The sequence below is a fragment of the Moschus berezovskii genome, chromosome 24, assembly GCF_049115385.1.
Source record: "Moschus berezovskii isolate FMDL1 chromosome 24, NW_MosBer_1.0, whole genome shotgun sequence".
Lineage (NCBI taxonomy): Eukaryota > Metazoa > Chordata > Mammalia > Artiodactyla > Moschidae > Moschus > Moschus berezovskii.
This window is the reverse complement of record NC_142483.1, coordinates 10,662,598-10,683,626: the sequence shown is the minus strand read 5'-3', so window position 1 is coordinate 10,683,626 and position 21,029 is coordinate 10,662,598. Positions and strand designations below refer to the sequence as shown.

Here is a 21,029-nt window from a genome sequence, read left to right as displayed (position 1 = left end):
GGGTCCCCTCAGGGCACACCGAGCTGCCACAGGGGTTTCTGCAAAGGCCTTGGGGAAGTGCCAGCGAAAGTGGGATATGGATGCCTGAGCCCGTGTGGAGAGGTGGCTCTGAATGTGTGTGATGCATGTGTGGGTTTATGGGTGTGAGAGCACCTTCGTGTCGATACATGGCGTACAGTGTGTGCCTGTTGGCTCCATCTCCCCACAGCACCCTGCCTCCCATCCAGCACCCTGCCCCCCCTATTATTAGCAAGCCTGAGCCGGTCAGGGAGGTGCTACTTGTGGCCCCTGGACGGGGAACCCTGAGTCCCAGAGAGGGCAGTGACAACCTCGTCTCACCAGACTCAGACAAGCAGCGCAAGTGGAGCCATGGCCTTGAACTTCTTCCAAGTCTATCAGAGCTTGGGCAGGATCCCCAGACCTCCCTGTTCTCTCTCAGTGGCCAAAGCTGGGATCAGGGTAGCGCTGAGGACTGTTCCGTGGGAAACTGTGCAACGAGGGTATATGGACGCCATGTCTCAGGAGTGGGGGATCACCTTGGCCTCACCCTAGGCTTTTGCTTCCTTCCAGATCTACAAGGACAACAGGAATCTGTTTGAGGTGCAGGAGAATGAGCCTCAGAAGCTGGTGGAGAAGGTGGCGGGGGACATTGAGAGCCTGCTGGACAGGAAGGTGCAGGCCCTGAAGGTAGGTGCGGTCGTGTGGGTGAAGGGAGGACCAGACAGAGTGGCCTGTGCCGTGAGGGCACTGTCCCGACCTGCCGGGAACACACAGCCCTCGTGGCCCTCTGAAGCCAGGCCAGGCTGTCACTAGCAGGCTGTGCCATGTGGACTGTGGGCAGCTGCTGGCAGGAGCAGGATGGTTTCCTGTGGAGTAGGCCCCTGACCCAGGGCCTCGAGGGCCCTGCATGGGTACAGTGGCAGCCCTGGTCCTCCCTCTGTTGGGCCTGGGGTCTTCCTGTTCCTCCACTCTGCTTATGAGTGTGCCAAGGGTGAGCACTTGGCCAGGATGTGTGTGTATATGCGTGCGTGCCGTGTCTATTTGCCACCCCATGGACTGTGGCCTGCCAGGCTTCCTCTGTCCAGGGGATTCTCCAAGCAAGAATACTGGAGTGGGTTGCCATTCCCTTCTCCAGTGGATCTTCCCAACCCAGGGATCAAACCTGTGTCTCCGGCATTGGCAGGTGGATTCTTTACCACTGAGCCACCTGGGAATCCTCCCTGACCAGGATAGCGACCTATTAGTGGCTGGGAAGGTAGCCTTCAGACTCTGAGGCAGGGGGAGTGTGGAGGGCCCTGAACACCTTACAAAGAAGGCCACGGCCATGTGATGTTGGAGGCTGGAGCTCCTCTTCTGCCCACGACTTCTCCACCTGCCTGTGAGCCTCAGTGTTCCCATCTCTGCTGAGAGCTTGTGCCTGCCAGCTCCAAGACACCATAGTCCTGCGAGGTGACAGGACCTGCTGGTCCCCCTGACCAGGTTTACAAAGCCAGCAGACCCTGGTACTCGACCCACTCCCGGGAGACCATGTGGGAAAGGGCTCCCGGAGCTGCAGGGTGCCCTGGGTGGGTTGTGCAGCAAAGAAGGGAAGGGATCCAGGCTGCCCCGAGATCAGAGGCACAAACTGCTGCCGCCCCTGCCTGTGTCACAGAGACGAGTCCAGTAGAAAGGAGTGAAATACGGGTACACATGTGGATGGACAGCATGGATGAATATGAAAACGTTATGTTGAGGGAAAGAAGCTCGTCATGAGGAACACCTATTGTGTGATCCCAAATTTGTGAGATGTCCACAATAGGCAAAACCATAGAAATGGAAAGTGCATTAGCAGTTGCTTAGGGCTGGAAGGGAGGGGACAGGGAGTGTCTGCTAATGAGTACAAGGTTTCTTTTTGGGGATGCTGAAAATATTCTAAAATTAGAATGTGATGATGAGTGCACAACTCTGAAAGGCTAAAAAAAAACAACACTGAACTGTATATTTTATGTGAGTGAATTTTATAGTATCTCAGTAAAGCTGTCTTTTTTTAACACAAGACCACACAAGCAAGGGTCCCAGCAGGTTCAAATCAGAGCAGCCAAACCCCCACCACATCGAGGCCCTGGGAGGGAACTAGGAACCCCTTCTCCAGGAGCTGGACCCTCCTGTGCCCCTGGCATCCCCTGCCTGTGCCAGGTGACTTGGAATCATGAACTCGGGAAAGGCCGGCATCCAAGACCAGAGTAGGGGGACCCTGAGGGCATCCCACCCAGTGTGGACCCAGAGGGCCCAGAGCTGGAGCCTGGCCTTGGGGTTCTCCTAGTCACAGGCAGGGAGACAGTTGGGGAAGTGGACTGTCATGGGGAGGGGGCAGAGCCAAGCCTTCAGCTGGGACGGTAGCCCCTGTGAGGTGCAACAGTGTCCCCTGCTTGTAGGAGCTGTCTGCCTGCCTCATGCAGCCAGCGCACCATGTCCCACCTCTGTGCCTGGTGCCTAGAACTGAACACTCTGCCCTCCTTTCTCTCGTCCTCTCTTTGTCCTTCTCTCCCACTTCATTCCAGATCCCCTGTTTGCCCTCTGCTTCCTCGCTTTGCAGCCTGCCCACTTCCCAGCTGCCCAGTGCACAGAGCTCAGGCCACAGGCCCTGAACATGTGCGGAAACCATCTGACAGTTTTGGGAAGTGTCCCCCTTTACGCCTGCTTCCCACCCTGGTTTTAGGACCAGTTACCTTGGCAGTGGTTGCTGAGCGGTGGTAACAACAGGTGCCCCTCCTGCCCTCCACACAGGGAGCCCAGGACCCAGCCCTGCCCAGCCCCTCTGAGCATCCCAGGGTTGGAGTCACTCCCCCAGCTCCTTTCCCCACTCCTGGAGAAACAGGCAGCCTTCACAGCTGGGGGGTGGGGGAGCCCAAAGCCTGGGGTCTTGATCCCCACCCTTTCCCTATGCCCAACATGCCAGACTCTGCCCCAGAGAGAGTGTAGATGTCTGCCTCCTTCCCACTGAGTCCAGCCCAGGTGCCCATGGCCTGGTGCATGCTGATTCTCCAGGGAGGAACGACAGGAAGAGGCACTCACTGATCAGGTGCTCACCATGCTCTGAGTCTGTCATGTCATCTCACAGCAGCCCCTGAGGGAGAGGGACACTGAGACTTGGACATGCCATGCGTTAGGCCAGGATGTGGCCAAGCTAGGATTTGAACCCAGGTCTCTCTGACCCTAAGCCAGGCCCCTCACTGCACACGTTAGTCCAGAGGTGTGCATGGAGCCCAGCACTCTCCCAGCCAATGAACCCCTCCTACCGCAACGCCCCCTGCTCCAGACGCAGAAGACGCTCCTGTCCGTATCTCCAGGGCAAGGAGAGGACCATCCTTCACCTGCCTTGGTCCTAGTTGTTCGAGATGAGCTTTGCTCTTCATTGTTGTTCATTTTGCCTTTGATCAAGCTCTGGCTCTTTTCTCCTTTCCCACATGTGTTTGCAGCCTGAGTGCATGTGGAGAGAGGGATGTTGGGGGTCTGGACCTCTCCACACTCCATTGTCCGTCTTGCCCTGGACCCCATCCAAGAATCCTACTTAAATCCGCTTGCCCTGGTCTGCAGTTTTGATGTGGGGCTCGAAAGGACGGGACCGAGCAATGGCAGGACGGAAGTTCATTGCCTCATCTAATCAGACACAGTCAATTGTTTGTAATAAGTTTCTCCAAGCTGCGCAGAGTGGTTTTCCCAGCCAAGAGTCAGGCGGAGTAGGCCAAGTCGGGGATTTCGCAATGCCAGGCACGCAGCCTCCTGAAGCCCAGGATACCTGCTAGGGCCTCAGCTTAGGAGACATGGAGGGGACCTTCTAGGGACATCTACTATCCTGGAGGATGGGTCCTCTGAGACAGAGCCTGCTTTGTTTGGGTCTTGAGTTCCAAGAGGGGTAGGGAGGTGCCTCAGTTCTTATAGCACATTGGAGGTAGAGCTGGACCCAAGTCAGGACCCTCTTGTCCTCCCAGATGGAGCCTCTCTCAGAGCCCCTTCCTCAGAAAGGTTATCTCTTGGTTGTATTCCTTCCTCCATCCATTCTTCAGCGCTCACTAAAGGCCTACTGTGCACCAGGCCAGTTCTGGGAGTGCAGTGAGGAAGGACAGGCCCCGTTCCTATCCTCTTGGAGCTCTCAGTCTCATCCTGTCCCAGGCCTTAGTTTATCCCTCTGGAAAATGGGGACATGAGACCATCCCCTCCCCAGTACATCCTGTTTCACAGCTCCAGGAGTCACCATTTATAAAGGCCACAGTGGAAACAGTGTCTCTGAAGGTCGTGTCACCTTCAGCACCATCCTGGGCACCCCTGCTATGGGGCTCAGGGGAGAGTCCATGGGAGGTGAGACGTGACCCCACTGTGGGGCATCCCAGGCTGCTCTCAGGGACAAGGCCAAGGGCACTGTGGCTCAGTGAGCGCAGTTCCTAGAGAACAGAAGCCCAGAGCCAGAGCAGCCATGCCAGAGCAGGTTGTCAAGGGACATCAGTGTGGCAGCTAGAAGCCTGATCTCAGGGACACCTTTACACCTACAACCTCAAATAAGCTGGAGGCAGTGAATTTCTGGCCGAGATCCAGGACCTGGAGACTTTGGCCCTTGAGCTCTGCCCTCCCCCCGCCCACCGCCACCCCGCGCCTGTGTTCCTCATGCTCCCCCTCAGCTCCTTCTCATTGCCCTGGGGGCTCAGACCCTTCCAGAGCCCATGCCTCTGCATTTTTGCCTTTATGCAGCATCTTTAACCCCGTGGGCACACTGGAGTCACCTGCAGGGCTTTTTAATCGTGATGCAGAGGCCCCTCCCTAGACTGCGTATAGCAGATTATGTAGGGATGAGGCTGGGTTTCAGGATTTCTTGATGGTCCGCAGATGATTCAGTGTCAAATCAGAGTTCAGGACGTTTCCCCTAAAAAGGCAGAAATAACTTCTCTCCACAATTACTGGCCTCTTTCTGACTGTCTACCAAGTGCACAGCCTAAGATAAGCTGAAACACTTTAGATGTCTGCAGATCCTCCCTGCAACCCAGAGTTACCCCCTCCTATCCCCATTTTGGGCTTCCCTGGTGGCTTAGACTGTAGACAGTCTCCCTGCAATGCAGGAGACCCGGATTTGATCCCTGGGTCAGGACAATCTTCTGGAGAAAGAAATGGCAACCTATTCCAGTATTCTTGCTTGGAGAATTCCACAGACAGAGGAGCCTGGCGGGCTACTGTCCATGGGGTCACAGAGTCAGACACAACTGAGAGACTTTCACATACATACATACATAAATCCCCCATTTTACATTTGAGGAAGCAGCCCCAGAGAGGTTACACCACTGGCCCCAGATCTCAGAGCAAAGCTAGACTCTGGATTCGGGGACTCGGACTCCAAACCCCAGAAACTGCCCTCCTCTGCACTGCCACTAGTGGCCAGGTGCACTTGCTCTCCACAAGGGGACAGGGCCAAGGGAGGAGCAGATGGGTCCCCTCTGGTAGGGACTTGCTCTGGGATGACCTAATGACCTTGGGCCAGGCCTTGCCCCCGCTGCGTCTTCCTTGGGCAATGGAGACAAGACACTGAACAGCCCTCCCAGCCCAACCCCGTGATGCCCAGATGGATGGGGCAGGGGGAGGTACATCGTTGGCTCTGGTCCTAGGGGTTCCGGTGGGCAGCATTCCCACCATCAGTGGCCTCTCTGGGGAGCGAGCATCATTTAAAAAGTAAAATTAAAAACCCTTCTGCACAGAGCCGCCCTGCTTTTGCCGCTAATGGCCACTTAACCCAATTAAACTGATGCATTGTTGGCAGTGGCTGGGTCTGTTCAGGAACTGCGCTCTGGGCTGGGTGTTCAGAGGAACAGGAGGAATGAGCCAGGGAGGGAGCCAAGGGGCCAGGGGCTGTGGGCAGACCACCTGCCATAGTCAGGAGGGACAGCGTTCTGCCCAGCTCCCCCTGACTTGCTGCTTCCTTTCTCAGACTTCACCTCATGCAGGGTTTCTTGTGTTGGTGCTATGGACATTTTGAGCAGGATGATTCTTTGCTGTGGGGGCTGTCTTGTGCACTGCAAATGGTTAGGCAGCATCCTGACCCTCTGCCTGCTAGAGGCCAGTGTACATCACTCCCCCAGTTACAAGAACCAGAAATGTCCCCAAGTGTTGCCAGATATCCTCTGGGGGCAAAGTCCCATTTGGTTGAAAATCACTGGTCTGATGAAACAGAGCTGCAGTCATTATAGAAACCTCAGAAGCAGGGTGACATTGGGGACCTCAAAGAGATGCAGACAGAATGGAGCAGCCCGAACAGAAGGATGATCCCTGCAGTTCAAAGGGGAAAGAGTGAGCTTGGGGCAGCCTGGAGGAGGCGTCATGGATTGCGGGCGGAATGTTCGCCCTTGGAGGCAGCTGAAGGCCAAATCAAAGCTGGGTCCGCAGATACATTCATGGATGGAGGCTGGGCAAGCAGAGGGGTCCTGGGAAGACAGGGCCAGGGGTACCACCTGCTGCCAAGGCCTGGCCCAGAGTTGGAGCCTCATGAGTATTTGCAGAACAGAGGCTAGGGCTGTGGCTCCAGGTCCTGGCTGGAGGTCACCCTCTGGGGTCTGACTCCAGACCAGGTAAGCTCTGGCACACGAATGGTGGACACACAGGCAGGGAATTCTGCAGCAGCGGCTGCCTCCGCCCACCCTTCTCTGGGCAATTAAAAGGTGTTTACGTGGGGCTGGCAGCGGCTTCTGCCTCCCTTCCATTATGACCATTAAGAGATCTTGACCCTTCCACTTTTCCTGCTCTTAAAAGGAGCTGTGGACACGTGGAGCCAATTAGGCGCACGTGTGGGCGCCGAGGGCCCAAGCAGCCTTTTCTCCCTGATTGCCGCGTTTACCGCTGATTATTCTCCCCTCACCCAAACAGCGCCGCCGCTTCCTGGCAAGGTGCCACTGCCACCCAGGGGAGCCAGCTGGGGCCCCCGGGGATGGGGGAGTGTCAAGTTAGTGAATGGGCATCTGCCGGGTGCCCACTGTGTGGGAGCCCTTGGACACCTCTGCCTAAGAGTGACCACTCGGGAGTGGGGATCAGAGGGAGCCCCTTGGAGGAGGCGGGCCGCCTGGGTGCGGAAGGGATGAAGAACCGACATCCACTCGCTGTGCACCCAGGGGTCCTAGGGCCCAGTGTGAGCCCTGGGCAAAGAGGCTTCTCCCAGGCTGGTGGACGCACATGTGGGAGCCCGCCTCCGCCCACATCCCTGCTGGGTGGCTGAACACACACAGACCTTTTGAAGGCGCCCATTGCAGCCATGAAATTAAAAGACGCTTACTCCTTGGAAGGAAAGTTATGACCAACCTAGACAGTATATTAAAAAGCAGAGACGTTACTTTGCCAACAAAGGTCCGTCTAGTCAAGGCTATGGTTTTTCCAGGGGTCATGTATGGATGTGAGAGTTGGACTGTGAAGAAAGCTGATCACCGAAGAATTGATGCTTTTGAACTGTGGTGCTGGAGAAGATGCTTGAGAGTCCCTTGGACTGCAAGGAGATCCAACCAGTCCATTCTAAAGGAGATCAGTCCTGGGTGTTCTTTGAAAGGACTGATGCTAAAGCTGAAACTCCAATACTTTGGCCACCTCATGTGACGAATTGACTCACTGGAAAAGACTCTGATGCTGGGAAGGATTGGGGGCAGGAGGAGAAGGGGACGACAGAGGATGAGATGGTTGGATGGCATCACCGACTCTATGGACATGAGTTTGAGTGAACTCCGGGAGTTGGTGATGGACAGGAAGGCCTGGTGTGCTGTGATTCATGGGGTCGCAAAGAGTCGGACACGACTGAGCAACTGAACTGAACTGAACTGAACTGAGGCTGAGCTAGCGGGACAGGGAGGGGTGTGGACAGGGAATGGCCAAGAATCCTCTGGGAAATCCTGTCATTCCCTCCTCTTCACTCACCTGCCTGACCCCCTTCCGGGGGTCCAGGGGGGCCGAGCTGTGGTCCCGGAAGGGCCGACTTCCCTGGTCCCTGGGATTACCCCTCTGGCGCAGGCTCCTTTCCCTGCTCCTCCTGCAAAGTCCAGGGGCCTCAGGAGGGGTCAGAAGAGCTGTGGTCACTCCTCACATACACTGGCCGAAGGAAGGGTCTGGGGGCTAGAGGTGCAATGTCCTTGAGGGTCTTACACCCTCCCACCACCGCTTCTCTACCGTGTTCTCTCCCGTGACTAAAGGGCCAAGGAAACGGCTGACTGTAGCTGCACATCAGGCATGCCTACCTCCTGTGGGATGCATGACTGAGGCCCCCCAGGCCCAGTTCTCACCCCAGGACGGGGTGTCTGAGCCTCTCCTACCCAGTGGCCCTGCTCAGGAGGCCAGATGCATCCCCTGAGGGCAGCATTCAGTCTCCCTGTCATTAGCTTGCTCTCTCTGTCATTCAGCAAACCTTCTCCACTGCCCCTAGCCTGACCCTGGGTGTGGTGCCTCTCTCCGCTCACGGTGGGGCAGAATTCCCATTTTACAGATGAGGAAACAGAGGCTCAGAGGTGATACCAACCCAGCCACTGCCTGGCTGAGACAGGCTCATGGTTCCCCCTGCTCCGCTGGCTCCTGAGCAAGTGTGCCTACCCCTCTGGAGCTCCCAGGGATGGAGAAGCAGCAGAGCCGTGCTGACTGGGGCAGAAAGGAAGAAGCCCAGGGTTGGGAAGGGAAATGGTGAGGGTCTGCCAGACAAGCAAGGGCAGGAGCTCTACTGGGGGACCCTGGAGAACAGCTGATCAGGGCAGCTGGATGCACACACAGGCTGGGACTCACTGCCATGTGTTCCCTTTTTAACACCCCTGCCCCCTGCCCACCACAGGAGGGGGAATCTAGGGCATGGGGTAAGGCGGTGGGCCATTGTCCAAATGGAGAAAATGAAACCTGGGACCAAGGGTGATTGATTTGCTGGACTCGTTCCCCAGAGGCCAGCACTGTGGGAGGAGCCTCTCCCACTCTGCCCACCTCCCTGGGGGTCCTAGCTGGCAAGGGGGAGGGGGCCCAGATGCTAGGAAGCAGAGTAAAAGGGCCTGCAGGTGCCACAGGGACGAGCCAGTCTAATTCAGGATCAGAGAAGTGAGAAATTTAATTGAGTTTTAATAGCGTCTGGCCCTTTGTTCTGAAATCCTCGTGTACAAGGGGTGGGGGAGGTGGTGTGCGTCTAAGGCAGGGTGGGCCAGTGGCCCTCCAGGATGACAGACTTCGAGGGGACAGAAAACAAGCTACGAGGTGTGCAGATCAGCTGACGTGGGAGGGGCAAGTCTGAGAAGACAGCCTGGAGGAGGCGGTGTTTGAGCTGAGCCTTGGAAGTTTGGCACGGGGTAGTGCCTGGGGATTTCCGAAGGTGGAGAAAAGGAAGAAGGAAGGCACCGAGCCCTAGCCTGGCAGTGAAGTGACTCAGACTGAGTCTGCTGAGACAAGGGTTGTGGGCTGGGAAGGGAGCCAGGAAGGTGCAGCCTGTTCATAACTATTTCCACTGGAGGGGAGAGAGGATGGGGAGGTGACAGAGGCAGGGGGAAGGGCCCACCGCCTGAGTTCTGGGGCGGTCGCTGCATATCTGTAAACCACCAGCAGTCCTCAGAGCAGCCAGTCACCTCTCAGCCCATTTTCTGTGGCTCAGGATACCCAGCGAGCAGTGTCTGCCGCAGTGGGTGTCTGAAGAAGAGTGAATTGTGGGAGTGCGGGTGGGGAGGGCACAGTGGCTGGGCCCAGCCCCAGCATGGAGGGCTCTGGGGTGCTGAGAAGGGTCTCAGGACCCTCATGGATCCATCAGCTGTCTTCTCCAAGCCCACACCTGAAGGCTGGACCAGCCCCCAGCTCCATAGTGACCCTGGGCAGGGGCCCTTGAGATCGGCCCTGCCTCAGCATGTCATGAGATATCTGGTCTTCCATGTCTTCTGCTTCCTTCAGCCTCTGTTTACTGAGTACTGAGCACCTCCTGTGTACACATGCCAGCCTAGGTTACCAGCGACAAGGACAGTATCCTGCAGGGCGCCTCCTTTGAGGCATACCATCTGCTCAAGGTGACAGGGGTGTGAACCATCCCACGAAGTATGGATCCAGGGTGGTGAGCCCGTGGATATTGACCAGGTCTAGGGGAATTGGGATGGCGGAAAAGAGGAGTGTTACTAGAGTCTCAGCCAGGCAGAGGAGAGGAAGGAAGAGGCTCCAAGGCAGAGGGCACAGCACAGTACAAAGGCCAGAGGTAGAGTGTGTGCAGGCCATGTTTGGACACCTGCCCATGCACAGAGGCGGAGGGCCTCACCTCTGGCTGACTCCGCAGAGCACGTGCATGGAGGCACTGGGAGGTGGACCTCGACATAGAGCCGGGAATGGGCTGTGCCCCATGTGGGTGCTGTTCCTTGGAGTCTAGCTGCGACCTCATCCAGTGACCACAAGCTGGGTTGTCCTGACCTTACGCTACCCCCAAGAGAACCTCTGACCAAGAGTCCCCATTAGGAAGGTGGAACATGGCACATGATACAGGTGAGCAAGAGGTGGCCAAGCATTAAGGACCTCACCCTCCATTATATGCAGCCCGCACACTCCCCTTGAGCGGCACCAAGCCCTTGGTAGTAATGCTTACACTCTCTGAGCCTCAGTTTTCTTACCTGTCCAGTAGAACCACAAGCGTAGCCGTCAGATCTGTCATCAGAGCTTATGCCCAGGCCGTGGTGACTCACCTGAGCATGGGCACCATGCCAATGTGAGGTGGGCTGGACCCCAATGGACCCGACTGACCTGTGCTCCTTCAGCCCCACCCTGCCCCGCTGGTGGGCCAACACTAGGCTGTAGGACCTCATGCCAGCTCTACCCCCTCTCCTAACACCTCATCCAAAGCCCGTCCCCGGCTCCCACCTCCATGGGCCACACTGTCCAGGCTGCTCGATGCTTCCTGCCTCCTGGCATAGGCCTTGGGGCCCTTATTTGAGAGGCTGGTCACGGTCGCCAGGCCCCTTTGTTCCAGCCTTCTGGTATTTGCCCACTCCGTGCCTCGGTGAAAGGGAGTCGCAGCATGTTTGCTGTGTCAACACCAGCTGGAACCTCGTCATCAAGATGGCCCAGGGTACGAGGCCCCATCCGCCAGCTGCCCAGGTCCCTGGGGTCCAGCCCCTTCCTGGGCGGTTGGGGTGGATGGGCCAGTGGGGCAGCTCCCATGCCTCACCCATTCACCCACAGGACTGCCCGACCTGGGCTGGGCAAGTGGCTGGAAGCAGCAAAGACAGCCCTAGGCAGGAAACTGGACTCAGGTCAGGCACAGTGTCACCTTGGCATGACTCAGGAAGACTCCCTGGTAGAGTCAGCCTCCAAGCCTTTGAAGGCTAGATTTGGGGCTTATCCACCCTCTATGCAGAAGGGCTTTGACCTCCCGGTCCCCAGTGCCCAGCCCTCTCCTCCCTGGGTTCCCAGTCATCAGATCCAGAGACATCAGAGGAGAGGGGGCCTGAACAGTCCAGCAGATGGACAGATGAATGGACAGGCAGTGAGACAGGGTCCAGGCAGGGGATCAGAACTCCAGGAGAGGACTGAGGGCGCCTGAGCCAGGCCAGCTGACATGCACGTGTGAGCTGTGCAGGCGTGGGAAGGTGGGGGAACCACAGCACTGGGGAGGGCAGAGGTGGGCAGCCTCTGGCTGGTGGCTTGTACTGAGGGGTGCCTGTCACAGACAGACAGGGGAACAGAGGTCCAGAGACGGGGAGCAACTTGCCCTGAGCCTGGAGAGAACTCAGGTTCCCCGCCCTTTAACCAAGGCTGTTCCACCACGTGGGGGCCTCATCCTTTGGTCACATGGCAGAGCTGAATCTTTCAACCCTATTTACTTATGAATGAGACCCCACCCACTTCATCAGTAGGTTTTCCAGAAATGAGTCTTCGAGGGTGACTCACCCAGGAGACCGAGCCCTCCAAGGCGTGGACCAGGCAGGCATCTGGGTCAGGAGGCAGAGGGCCAAGTGAGATCTCAGGTACAGCGCTGCTGCATCAGCTGTATGGCCTTTGCTGGTGATTTCCCATCTCGGAGTCTCAGTTTCCTTATCTGTAAAATGGGGTGGTAAGAGTCCATCCGGCAGGATTGCCGAGAGGGTCATCCAGAGTGAGACTTGATCAGTTCATAGACATGCGTGTGCCATGGAGTTATCGCTGTTACACGGAGGGGGCTTGGTCCACAGCAAAGATCCCCATCACTTGACCTCACTTTGGGAGTGTGTGGAAAAGCACCCCAGGTACCTTGAAGTGTGGAGACGTAGCACTGAGGCTGAGGCTGGAAGGATGGAGGAATCTGCCTGTCAGAGGGTGGGGAAAAGCATTGAGAAAGGGAACAGCATGCAGGGGCCCTGGGGGTGGGAGGGAAGGTCACACAGAGTCCATTGTGGCTGCAGATTAGCTTGGGGTAGGGGAGCACGGCTGAGACCCTCTGAGTCTCGAATGTTCACATGCAGGACCCCCACCACAAGCAAAAGCCCTACCCAAAGATACAAGTTTGTTGGGGAGGGAGTGGTGGTGGAGGAGCACATGTGCGTGCGCTCCACAATCTCCCAGTGATGTGACACCCCACCACCCATCTGCATACCTAGGCCTCCTTTTATCAAATATTCTTCTGCTAATCTCATCTCCCTGGGTGACTGCCGTGTAATTAGCTCATTTTGCAAAATATTTCATCTGTCACATTTTCCCCTCGCCTTTTCCTTCTCCCAGGAATGGGTAGGAGTGGACATGGCGAGGGAAGATTTCTAGGCCTGGGGCCACCTCATAGGTCAGCTCTGGCCCTGCCCCCTGCACACTGGGCCCGCCGCGTGCACCCGTACCTGCACACGGCCTCCTCAATGCACATCCCGAACCCAGGGCCTGGTGAGCAGGTGGCGGTCAGTGGGCAGAGCCTGAGTGTCAGTGTCCTTTCTGGGTCAGGAGGAAGGGATGGTTCAGGCCTGACTGAGCCCTGCCTGGGGGACACCTGTGCCCTCCTGGTCATACCTGGGGACAACTCAGGCCCAAGGCGGTCTCAGACTAATGAGCTCCTAAGTGGGCCCGTGTAATGGCAGGCAGGGATGAGGCAGGATGCCAGGTGGCCTCTGCTCGGCACAGGTGGCCATGTGTGGATGGACTGAGCCCCAAGTGTGCAATAAACACTTGGTTCCTAAGAGCCCCAGCGATCTTTCATTATTACCTATCTTCCCCCTGGGCCCCAGTGGACATGGTCTCACAGAGGGTGGCTTACCCCAAGCCCCCACACACTAGCACTCACCCACCCCAGCCAGGGTCGGGTCTAGCTGTGAGATGGGGGCTGTTCGAACGGTGGACTGTGCACAGGGCACGTGTGGAGACCCCCGATGGATCACTTGTGGCCCAGGCCTTGTCCCTGACCCAGCAGGATGGCTCTGGCCAGGGGGCCCTGGAGGTGGGGCCAAGCAGAGGGAGCCCTCTCTGTTGATTGCCCTGCCCCCACCTCCCCTGACCCATTCCCAGATGGAAAACCTGCAGCTTCTGAGCCCCCATTGGCACAGAGAGCTCTCAGTGGCTCAGAACCTGCTGCAGTGAGGACCCCGGGTGGCTGGAAGGATGGGGCTTGCAGCCCTCGGCTGGCATGGCCTACTTTCCCTAGCGCCTACCCCCCACTCTCTCCCTGTCTTCTCTTGCTTCCACTCCCTCGGGATGTAAATTCTCTTAAACTTTTAATTAAAAACATTCTGCTTTCTCCCCCCAAGATTTGCTTCCCTGTGATTTTCCTCTTAGGAGGAGAGATAGGGGGAAGGGGGTGGCGGGCAGGGAGTGGAGGTCAAGCCTTCCTGGGTCTCCATGGTGAAACCAGGGGAACCAAGTCCTGGCCACAGGAGGCACTGGCTGCCCCCTGCCCTGGGTCACCATCCCTGGCTCCCTAGCTCTGCCGAGAGAGGCATTTCTGAGGACGGCAACCCCGGGTGTCACAGCCAGATTTGGGGAAGGCTACCAGCTCCCTGCGTACACTCCCACCATGTCCCACAGAATCGCTGAAGACCACAGCAGTGCCCATATGCACCGCATCTAAGGCGCCATGTTCTGTGAGAGTGCTGTGAGCTCCATGGTCACAGCTCGGGGACATGTCCTACAGGTTTACTCATCAGGCAAGATGCAGTCCTGGGCTGTGTCATGGCCTCAGGGTCACCCGCTGGGTCCCTTGTGCTTCACAGGTCAAATTCCAAGTTCAGTTCAGAGGCACAGGATCAAGTCCTGGCTCACAAGATCGTGGCCGAGGGATGCTGGGACACAGATTCTTGATGTCAGGGAACCAGAACACCTCCTTTAATTATGGAGGTGGAGACAGGCTGGCCTGTCCCCATGCCCCAGGTAGTGGCCCATTAACCTGTCCCTGAGTCTGGAGGGAGATGCCACCACGTCCTCTGGTGCCCATTTGAGAGCTGGAGCCCTCAATGTCTGCAAGTTCTTCCTTGCAAGATCCGCAAGGATCCAATCTGATCGGATCCTGCAAGATCTGACCATGCTCTCTCTTGCTAAACCCTTTCCTTGGCTCCACCTTTTAGGCTTCCTCGTCTGTAAGTCCTCCCTTGTCCAGCAGACATGAGTCCCTACCTCCACACATTCCTGTGTGTTCCCTGCTCGTTTGCAGGTGAGGGCCTCCACCTTAGGGCTTCTGGGCCCAGCCCAGGAAGCCTCCCACAAATTCACCGCTTCCTCTGGGCACACCCCCCCCATGACGCATCCTGAGATGCTGCCACTGCAGGTTGTGGCTCTCCCACCTCCAGAGACCCTCTTCCAGCCCCCAAGGGCCAAGGGACTCGAGACGGCGCTGCCGCCTCCTCCCGCCTTGCAGTCCACAGGACTCATTCAGTTGCTGCCTTCAGGGGGAGGCTTTTTCTCCCTTTGCAGCTCATCTCACCCGAACCTGTCACGTCAGGTGCCGCCCATGCATTCATCCCCCAAGTACATACCTGTGTGCCAGGCCCTGTGCTGGTTGCTGGGAACTTGACAGTGACAGAGCAAACCCAGTCCTGTCTTTGGGGACCTTCTGGTCCAGATGGAAGGCCCAAGTAATATGAGGATGTGTAGTGGGGTGTCAGAGGACAGTCACACAGGGAGGCCAGGAGCACTGTCGCCGCCGCCCACAGTGCAGACCTGAGCGTGAGCAAGGCTGAAAGTGGTAAGAAGGAGGAGCCAGCCCTTCCTCCTGGCTCAGTGGGGAGAGCTTCATCTCCCGCCCTGGGACACAGCTTCCTGAGGATCAGTTTGACTCTCCCCTTCCCCTGCCAGGAGCCTGAATGGCAGGAGCTCTGCAGACACCCGCCCGTGCCCAGCCGGGCCTCTGTACAGGTGGTGAGATGAGCCGGGTGGGCCAAGCAGGTGGCGCTGGACCTTCCTGGGTTGCCCAGCCCCAAGGCACCCTGGCATCAGCAAAATAGAACTCCAAGTGCCCTTTAGAGTTCATAGCAGTGATGGAGGACCTTCCCAGAAGACAATTGGAATGTGTGTCTGCTCAGTGGGGGTTTTCTCTGGCTGGAACACGCCCCGTGTGCGTGTCAGGGGTGGCGCTGGATGGATATGCATGCCCATGTGTAAGGCTGAGGAGGGCGGGGCTCTCCGGAGCAGCGCCTATGTGCACGGGGGTGTGAGAGACGTGTGGTGTGTGCTGGAAGAGTGGTGAGCTGGGGAAGGAAGGGAGGGGAGAGCTCTACCATCTCGAGATGTCTACTGCATCAGTGTGGCCCAGCTCACTGTAGGCACTCTTGTGGGTGTGCTTCAGGCACCAGCAAATGTGAGTGTGTGTATAAAGCCACGTGCTTGTGTCCTGTCTCCCAGTCTACAGCCACAGGCGCACAGTCAAGGCCTAGGCCCTCACGTGAGTGCCTACTAATAGACGTGTAATACGTGTACAAGTGTGCTTCTCAGCCCATGATTGCCCGTGTGTGATATTGATCTGTGTGTCCCAAGGAGACACAAACGCATATACGCATTCCTGCCTGGAAAGCCCTGGTGACTCCTGGTGCCCAGCCCCATCACAGCTGTCTCCCTCTCTCCATGCCCCACACTACTGCCTCTACAGGCAGGCAGACTAGATTGAATATTTCATTTGGGGAAATTGAGGCACAGAGGCAAGAGGAACTTGCCCTAGACTCAAAAGCTCTAGCTACGACCCAGGTCTCCCAGGATCCTGTCTCAGTATGATGTGGCCCCGTGGCTTGTGAAGCGTCTCCCCACACTTTCTGCAGTGCCCGAGGAGTCCAGGACAGAGGGTTGGGGTTCACAGGGCATCCCCATCCTTGCCAGCTCTCACCTCGGAAGGGACTCCCTGAGGCTCAGATCAGCAGGCATGTTCCACAGCAGGTCTCCCCATGGTGGAGCCTCTGAGCTCACGGTCATAACAGCTTAGGGAGGAGAAACCATTCCCTGGGCCTCCTGCAAAGAGGTGGCCTGCCTACAGGAGGAATAAGGATCTCAGCCCAGCCTCTAGTGTCAGCCCCAGCACTCTGTCCCCTCCTCATCCTGCCTTCCTGAAATTCACTCCTCTCCTGTCTGTCCCTCTGGCTCTGCCCCCTGTCTTCTCACCTCTCCACACTCCCCTCTACCCACCAGGGGCATTTCTGGGTTTGTTGCAGCAACTCCTGACAAGCTGCATAAGCTGAGAAACTCTCAGAAGTCAACTGTGCCCTCAGCCCCCACAGACCCAGCTCTGGCCCAAGGGTGGGACGCAGGAGGAATCAGACCCCACTGTGACCTCAAGAGAACCCGGCCCAGGAGGGCCAGCCTTGTAAACCAGCCTGGCACCTGCCCCTAAGTAACCAGAGCTATGAGAGGCTAAGCAGAAAGAGGCCCAGCACAGGGTGCAACCGAGCTGGGCATTAAGAAGCAGGAAACAGTTGTCCAGGCAGAGGAGGAGAAGAACGGCCTTCGTGCAGAGGAGTGTCGTGTGTAAAAGCGTGGAGGTGAGAGAGTGTCATGATAACCAGGTATTATCGGGCCCCCGTTTCATGCCTCTTGAGTGGCTGTGCAGCTAGACATTCATTCATTCTTTGTTTAGTCACCAAACAGTTACCAAGAGCTGGGCACTAGGGCCGCTGGATGGAAAAAAACAGCATTGTCCCTGCCTCTGAGAAAGAACAGTCTGCTGGGAAATTACAGACAGAGCAGCGAAGTCCTTGACGAGGGCACGCAGGCACTGATGGGGATACGCAGGCACTGAAGGAGGAAGTTGGAGGACGCGAGGGCACTCTGGGGTCCCCAGGGAGGGGTCTGGCCAGAACTGAGGCTCGTTTGTCAGCCTTCCCCCCCAGCATTCATCAGTACTTGGTATCCGGCCCTCAGAGGCCCTCATAGCTGGGAAGGCCCCTGGAAGTCCAAGTGTGTATCCTTCATGGTGCTGACAGTGAACTGGAGACCCTAGGCCCAGAACTCAAGTCTCCATGGCTTCTATTCAAGGATGTAATTGTAGGGACTTCCCTGGTGGTCCAGTGGTTGAGAATCCGCCTTCCAACGCAGGGAAAGTAGATTCAATCCCTGGTCAGGGAACTGGGATCCCACATGTCGCGGGGCAGCTAAGCTGTCGTGGGGCAAATAAACTGAATGCCACGGCTAGAGAGATGCCCAAGTGCCTAGAGAAGCCAGAGCCCATGCACCACTTCAGAAATCCTATGTACTGCAGATAAGACCTGATGCAGTCAAGTAAATATTAATTTAAAAACAAGAATGTAGTTGTGTCAGATAAAGCCAAGATTGTCTGTAGCCAGAACTCACACAGGACTCAGTGCTCTCTGTGCAGCACCTCCTGCAGCCCAGAGGTGGAATTGCAGGTCCAGGAGGCTGCTTTGGAATAAGTGCCCTCAGAGTAGGGTCTGTGCCCTTCTCAGGCTGGCAGGAGCAACTGGAGACTTTGGGCATTTCACTGAGCCTCAATTTCTCACCGCAGGACAGCAACATAATTCCTGGCTTGCCTGCCACACTGGGGGATTGTGGAGATGGAGACAGCTGGCTCCCATGACAGAAGCTGTCCGGGGGCCCTTCTGCCTGGGGCATGGGGGGAGGGATGACATAGGGCTGCCCACCGCCGCCCCACCCCCAGCACAGAAGCAGGGCTGATGGCAGGCTTCCTCCCCCGACCAGAGCTCTCAAGCCATCCATCACTTATAAATTCTCATTTCTAAATAAAATGATTTGTTAATTTGAGTGAGTGATCGCCACTTGTCCAAGCCTCTTTGCAGGCCCGGGAACAGCTTGTGGGCTCCCAGAGCCCCGTGCCGCCGGCCTGGCACAGACTTGGAGGGGTTGTTTTCGATTTAAATGTGAATTGAATGAGGAGAAAAATGTTTCTCTTGGCAATTCCATAGGAGCTCGCTCTTCTGACAGATGTTGGAGTTTATTATCCCATCGGGCTAGCGTTTTGTTGAGCAGAATTGCTAATTATTTCAGAGGCCCGGCCACAGTCAAGGAGGAAAGGGAGGTGGCGGGTGTGGCTTTGGGTGGCATCTGTCAACAGGCGGGCACTGGGATGCCAGGCCCAGCCCACCATCTCCCCACTCCCCTCCTGGGATCTGCAGGCATTTCTAGGCAGGAGCTGCCCTGCCCCTCAGTTTCTGCTTCATGGGGTACCTAGAGGAGGCAGAAGGGTTTGTTCTTGCCAGAACCCCTTTGGCTTCACAATGAAGAGTCTGTAAGATTGTGTTGGGGGCTGTGTGTTGCTTGTATGTAGTGGGTTATGAGTGGTGGATGGAAATAGGCTCTGGAGAGGCCAGTGCTCTGCTCACTGTGTAAAGTCAAAGTTGTTGATTATAAGGACTGAATCTGGGCAGGGGCCCAGCTTGCGCAGGCACGTGGCTGCTTATCTTCATAGCCGTGGGTTCTGTGTGGTTTGGCATGACTGCGTGCTGTGCTCATGGGTCACGAGCTGCCTGGCGTGACTTCGTGTGTCTGTGAATGAGATGTCTGCAGTCGAGCTGCTCAGGCCTTCGAGGTACGGCTCCAATTCATTCCTGTCCCGGTCTGTGCACAGCCAGGTGAGGAAGGCCTGGAAAGACAGATGGCCAGAGGGGACTGGACCTCAGGAAGGGTGGGCTGAGGCTGGCCGGAGCAGGACCAGTTCCCTGATACCTAGCAGGGGACCCCACATTTCTACTGGATTGGGTCTGAAGGCCCCCCCATTCTGCACAGGCCGTGTCTGACTCCAGTTCATGTGTGATGCTGGAAGGGACAGTTCTTCCTACAGTTTCCCCTGAGAAACACCCGCACTGAGAAAGCCCCCCACCTCTGCCCCTTTCTTTACCTCTTCCTGAGCCCCAAGACAAGAGCCCCGGATGCCCTGGCCGCCCCCAGTCCTGGCAGCTCAGGACCTGGCACTTGAGTATCTCCCCATTCTTGAGTGTCTCATCCCGTTCCCCCACCCGCCTCCACCCTCATTCTCCACCCCCTCCCCCAGTTCCAGTCTCACTGAAGCTCAACTTCCTAGGTTCAACACAAAGGTAGAAGCAGCAGCTAGGCAGGCTTTTATAACCCTAATTAACACTGGATCCCGGCAAGGCGGGGCGGTCCCAGCTCTAGAACTGTGATGCAGGCCGAGCCCAGCAGAGTACAAGGCAGGGAGGGTCCACCTTGATGCTGGGTCAGGGAAGATGGTCAATGCAGCTGGGCCCCAGAAGACGACAGGGAGCCCTGTGGCCTCAGTCTCTCTCCATCTTAAATCCTGGACCGTGGTAGCCATCCTCATGGGGGGATGGGGAGGGGTGCCCAGCCACCCCCAGACCGAGATCCTGCCATGCATCTCTGATTGACCGTGTGTCCCTGGGAACCAGGCCCTCTCCCTCCTCTGGATAAAACTCCACTGAGACATCCTTCCATTAAATAGGGCATGTTCAGAAGAGAAAATTGCTACTATTTTCCCCTTTTACTTCACTGTCATCAAAAATTGATCCCATATTGCATCCTTATTTCAAAGAATGAGCTAAAAAAATAAAATAAAAATTCCCACTCCTCAGAGTGGCAGCTGCATCAAACTTCCCATTCCTCCCAGCCCCCCAAAAAGAAGAGAAAGGAAGAAAAGGAAAATGGGACCATGGAAGGACCATGCCACTGCCAACCCTTCTGGAGCTGTTGAATGTGGTGGGGCCGTGGCTTTGGGGAGAGGAGGGACGGGGCCCAGTCTGTGGACAGAGGGGGATTTCAGTCTGGTGAAATGTGGTAGAAAGTGAGGTAATTGGGGGAGGTTAATTTGGATCTAAATGGAGCGATTCGTTATCTCCATAAGAAGCATCTCGTTTTCCAGGGAGACGGCTGTGCCTGCCAGCCAGATGCCGGCCAGCCCATTGGCTTGGCGCAGGGCCCTGCCACCCATCCTCAGGAGACTCCCAGAACCACTTACTCTCCTTGGCTCGTAGGACAGGGAGGTGGGGGAGCAAAGACAGGGGTCCAGGAAGGGGGAACACTGAGGCTGAGGCTGGGGAGTGTGTGACACCCCACAGAGCATGACACCCCACTCCCCCTGACTCTCAGAACAGTCTTCCTTGGGTGGGGTGGGGAGCACCATTTAATCTGCTTTTTGACAAAAATATTGAGCAGCTCTCCATGAAAGCACAGGGTTTTTCCCACAACGAAGGGGTCACATGCCACAACTAAAAAATCGCATGTGCCGGAACCAAAGATCTGGTGCAGCCAAATGAATTAAAGATATTTTTCAAAAGCACAAAGTTGGGGCTTCCCTGGTGGTCCAGTGGTAAAGAATCCACCTGCCAATGCAGGGGACACAGGTTCAATCCCCGCTCCAGGAAGATCCCACATGCCACGGAGCAACTGAGCCGTGTGCCACAACTACAGCATGCCTAGAGCCTGTGCTCCACAAGAGAAGCCACCGCCATGAGAAGCCCGAGTACCACGATCAGAAGTAGCCCCCACTCACCACAGCTAGAGAAAGCCCATGCACAGCAACAAGACCCACCTCAATCAAAAAATACATCTTTTTTAAAAATAAAAAGCACAAGGTTTTAAAAACATAGAATATGTATAGTAAGAATGAGACAAAAGAGCCAAGATAAACAACCCCAGGACCAGATGCTTGGTCTAGTTGAGCC

The 21,029-nt window shown here is 56.5% G+C and overlaps 1 protein-coding gene across 5 annotated transcripts in view; it reads left to right on the top strand.

Moving 5' to 3' along the window:
• The window catches only part of CACNA2D2 (calcium voltage-gated channel auxiliary subunit alpha2delta 2), a 141,342-nt gene that overhangs the window by 68,287 nt on the left and 52,026 nt on the right, over positions 1 to 21,029 (top strand). For all 5 annotated transcript variants that reach the window (XM_088831632.1, XM_088831629.1, XM_088831630.1 and 2 more), the window contains exon 3: positions 571 to 687. In XM_088831632.1, coding sequence (XP_088687758.1) covers positions 571 to 687 — 117 coding nt within the window. The remainder of the gene's footprint in view (positions 1 to 570; positions 688 to 21,029) is intronic.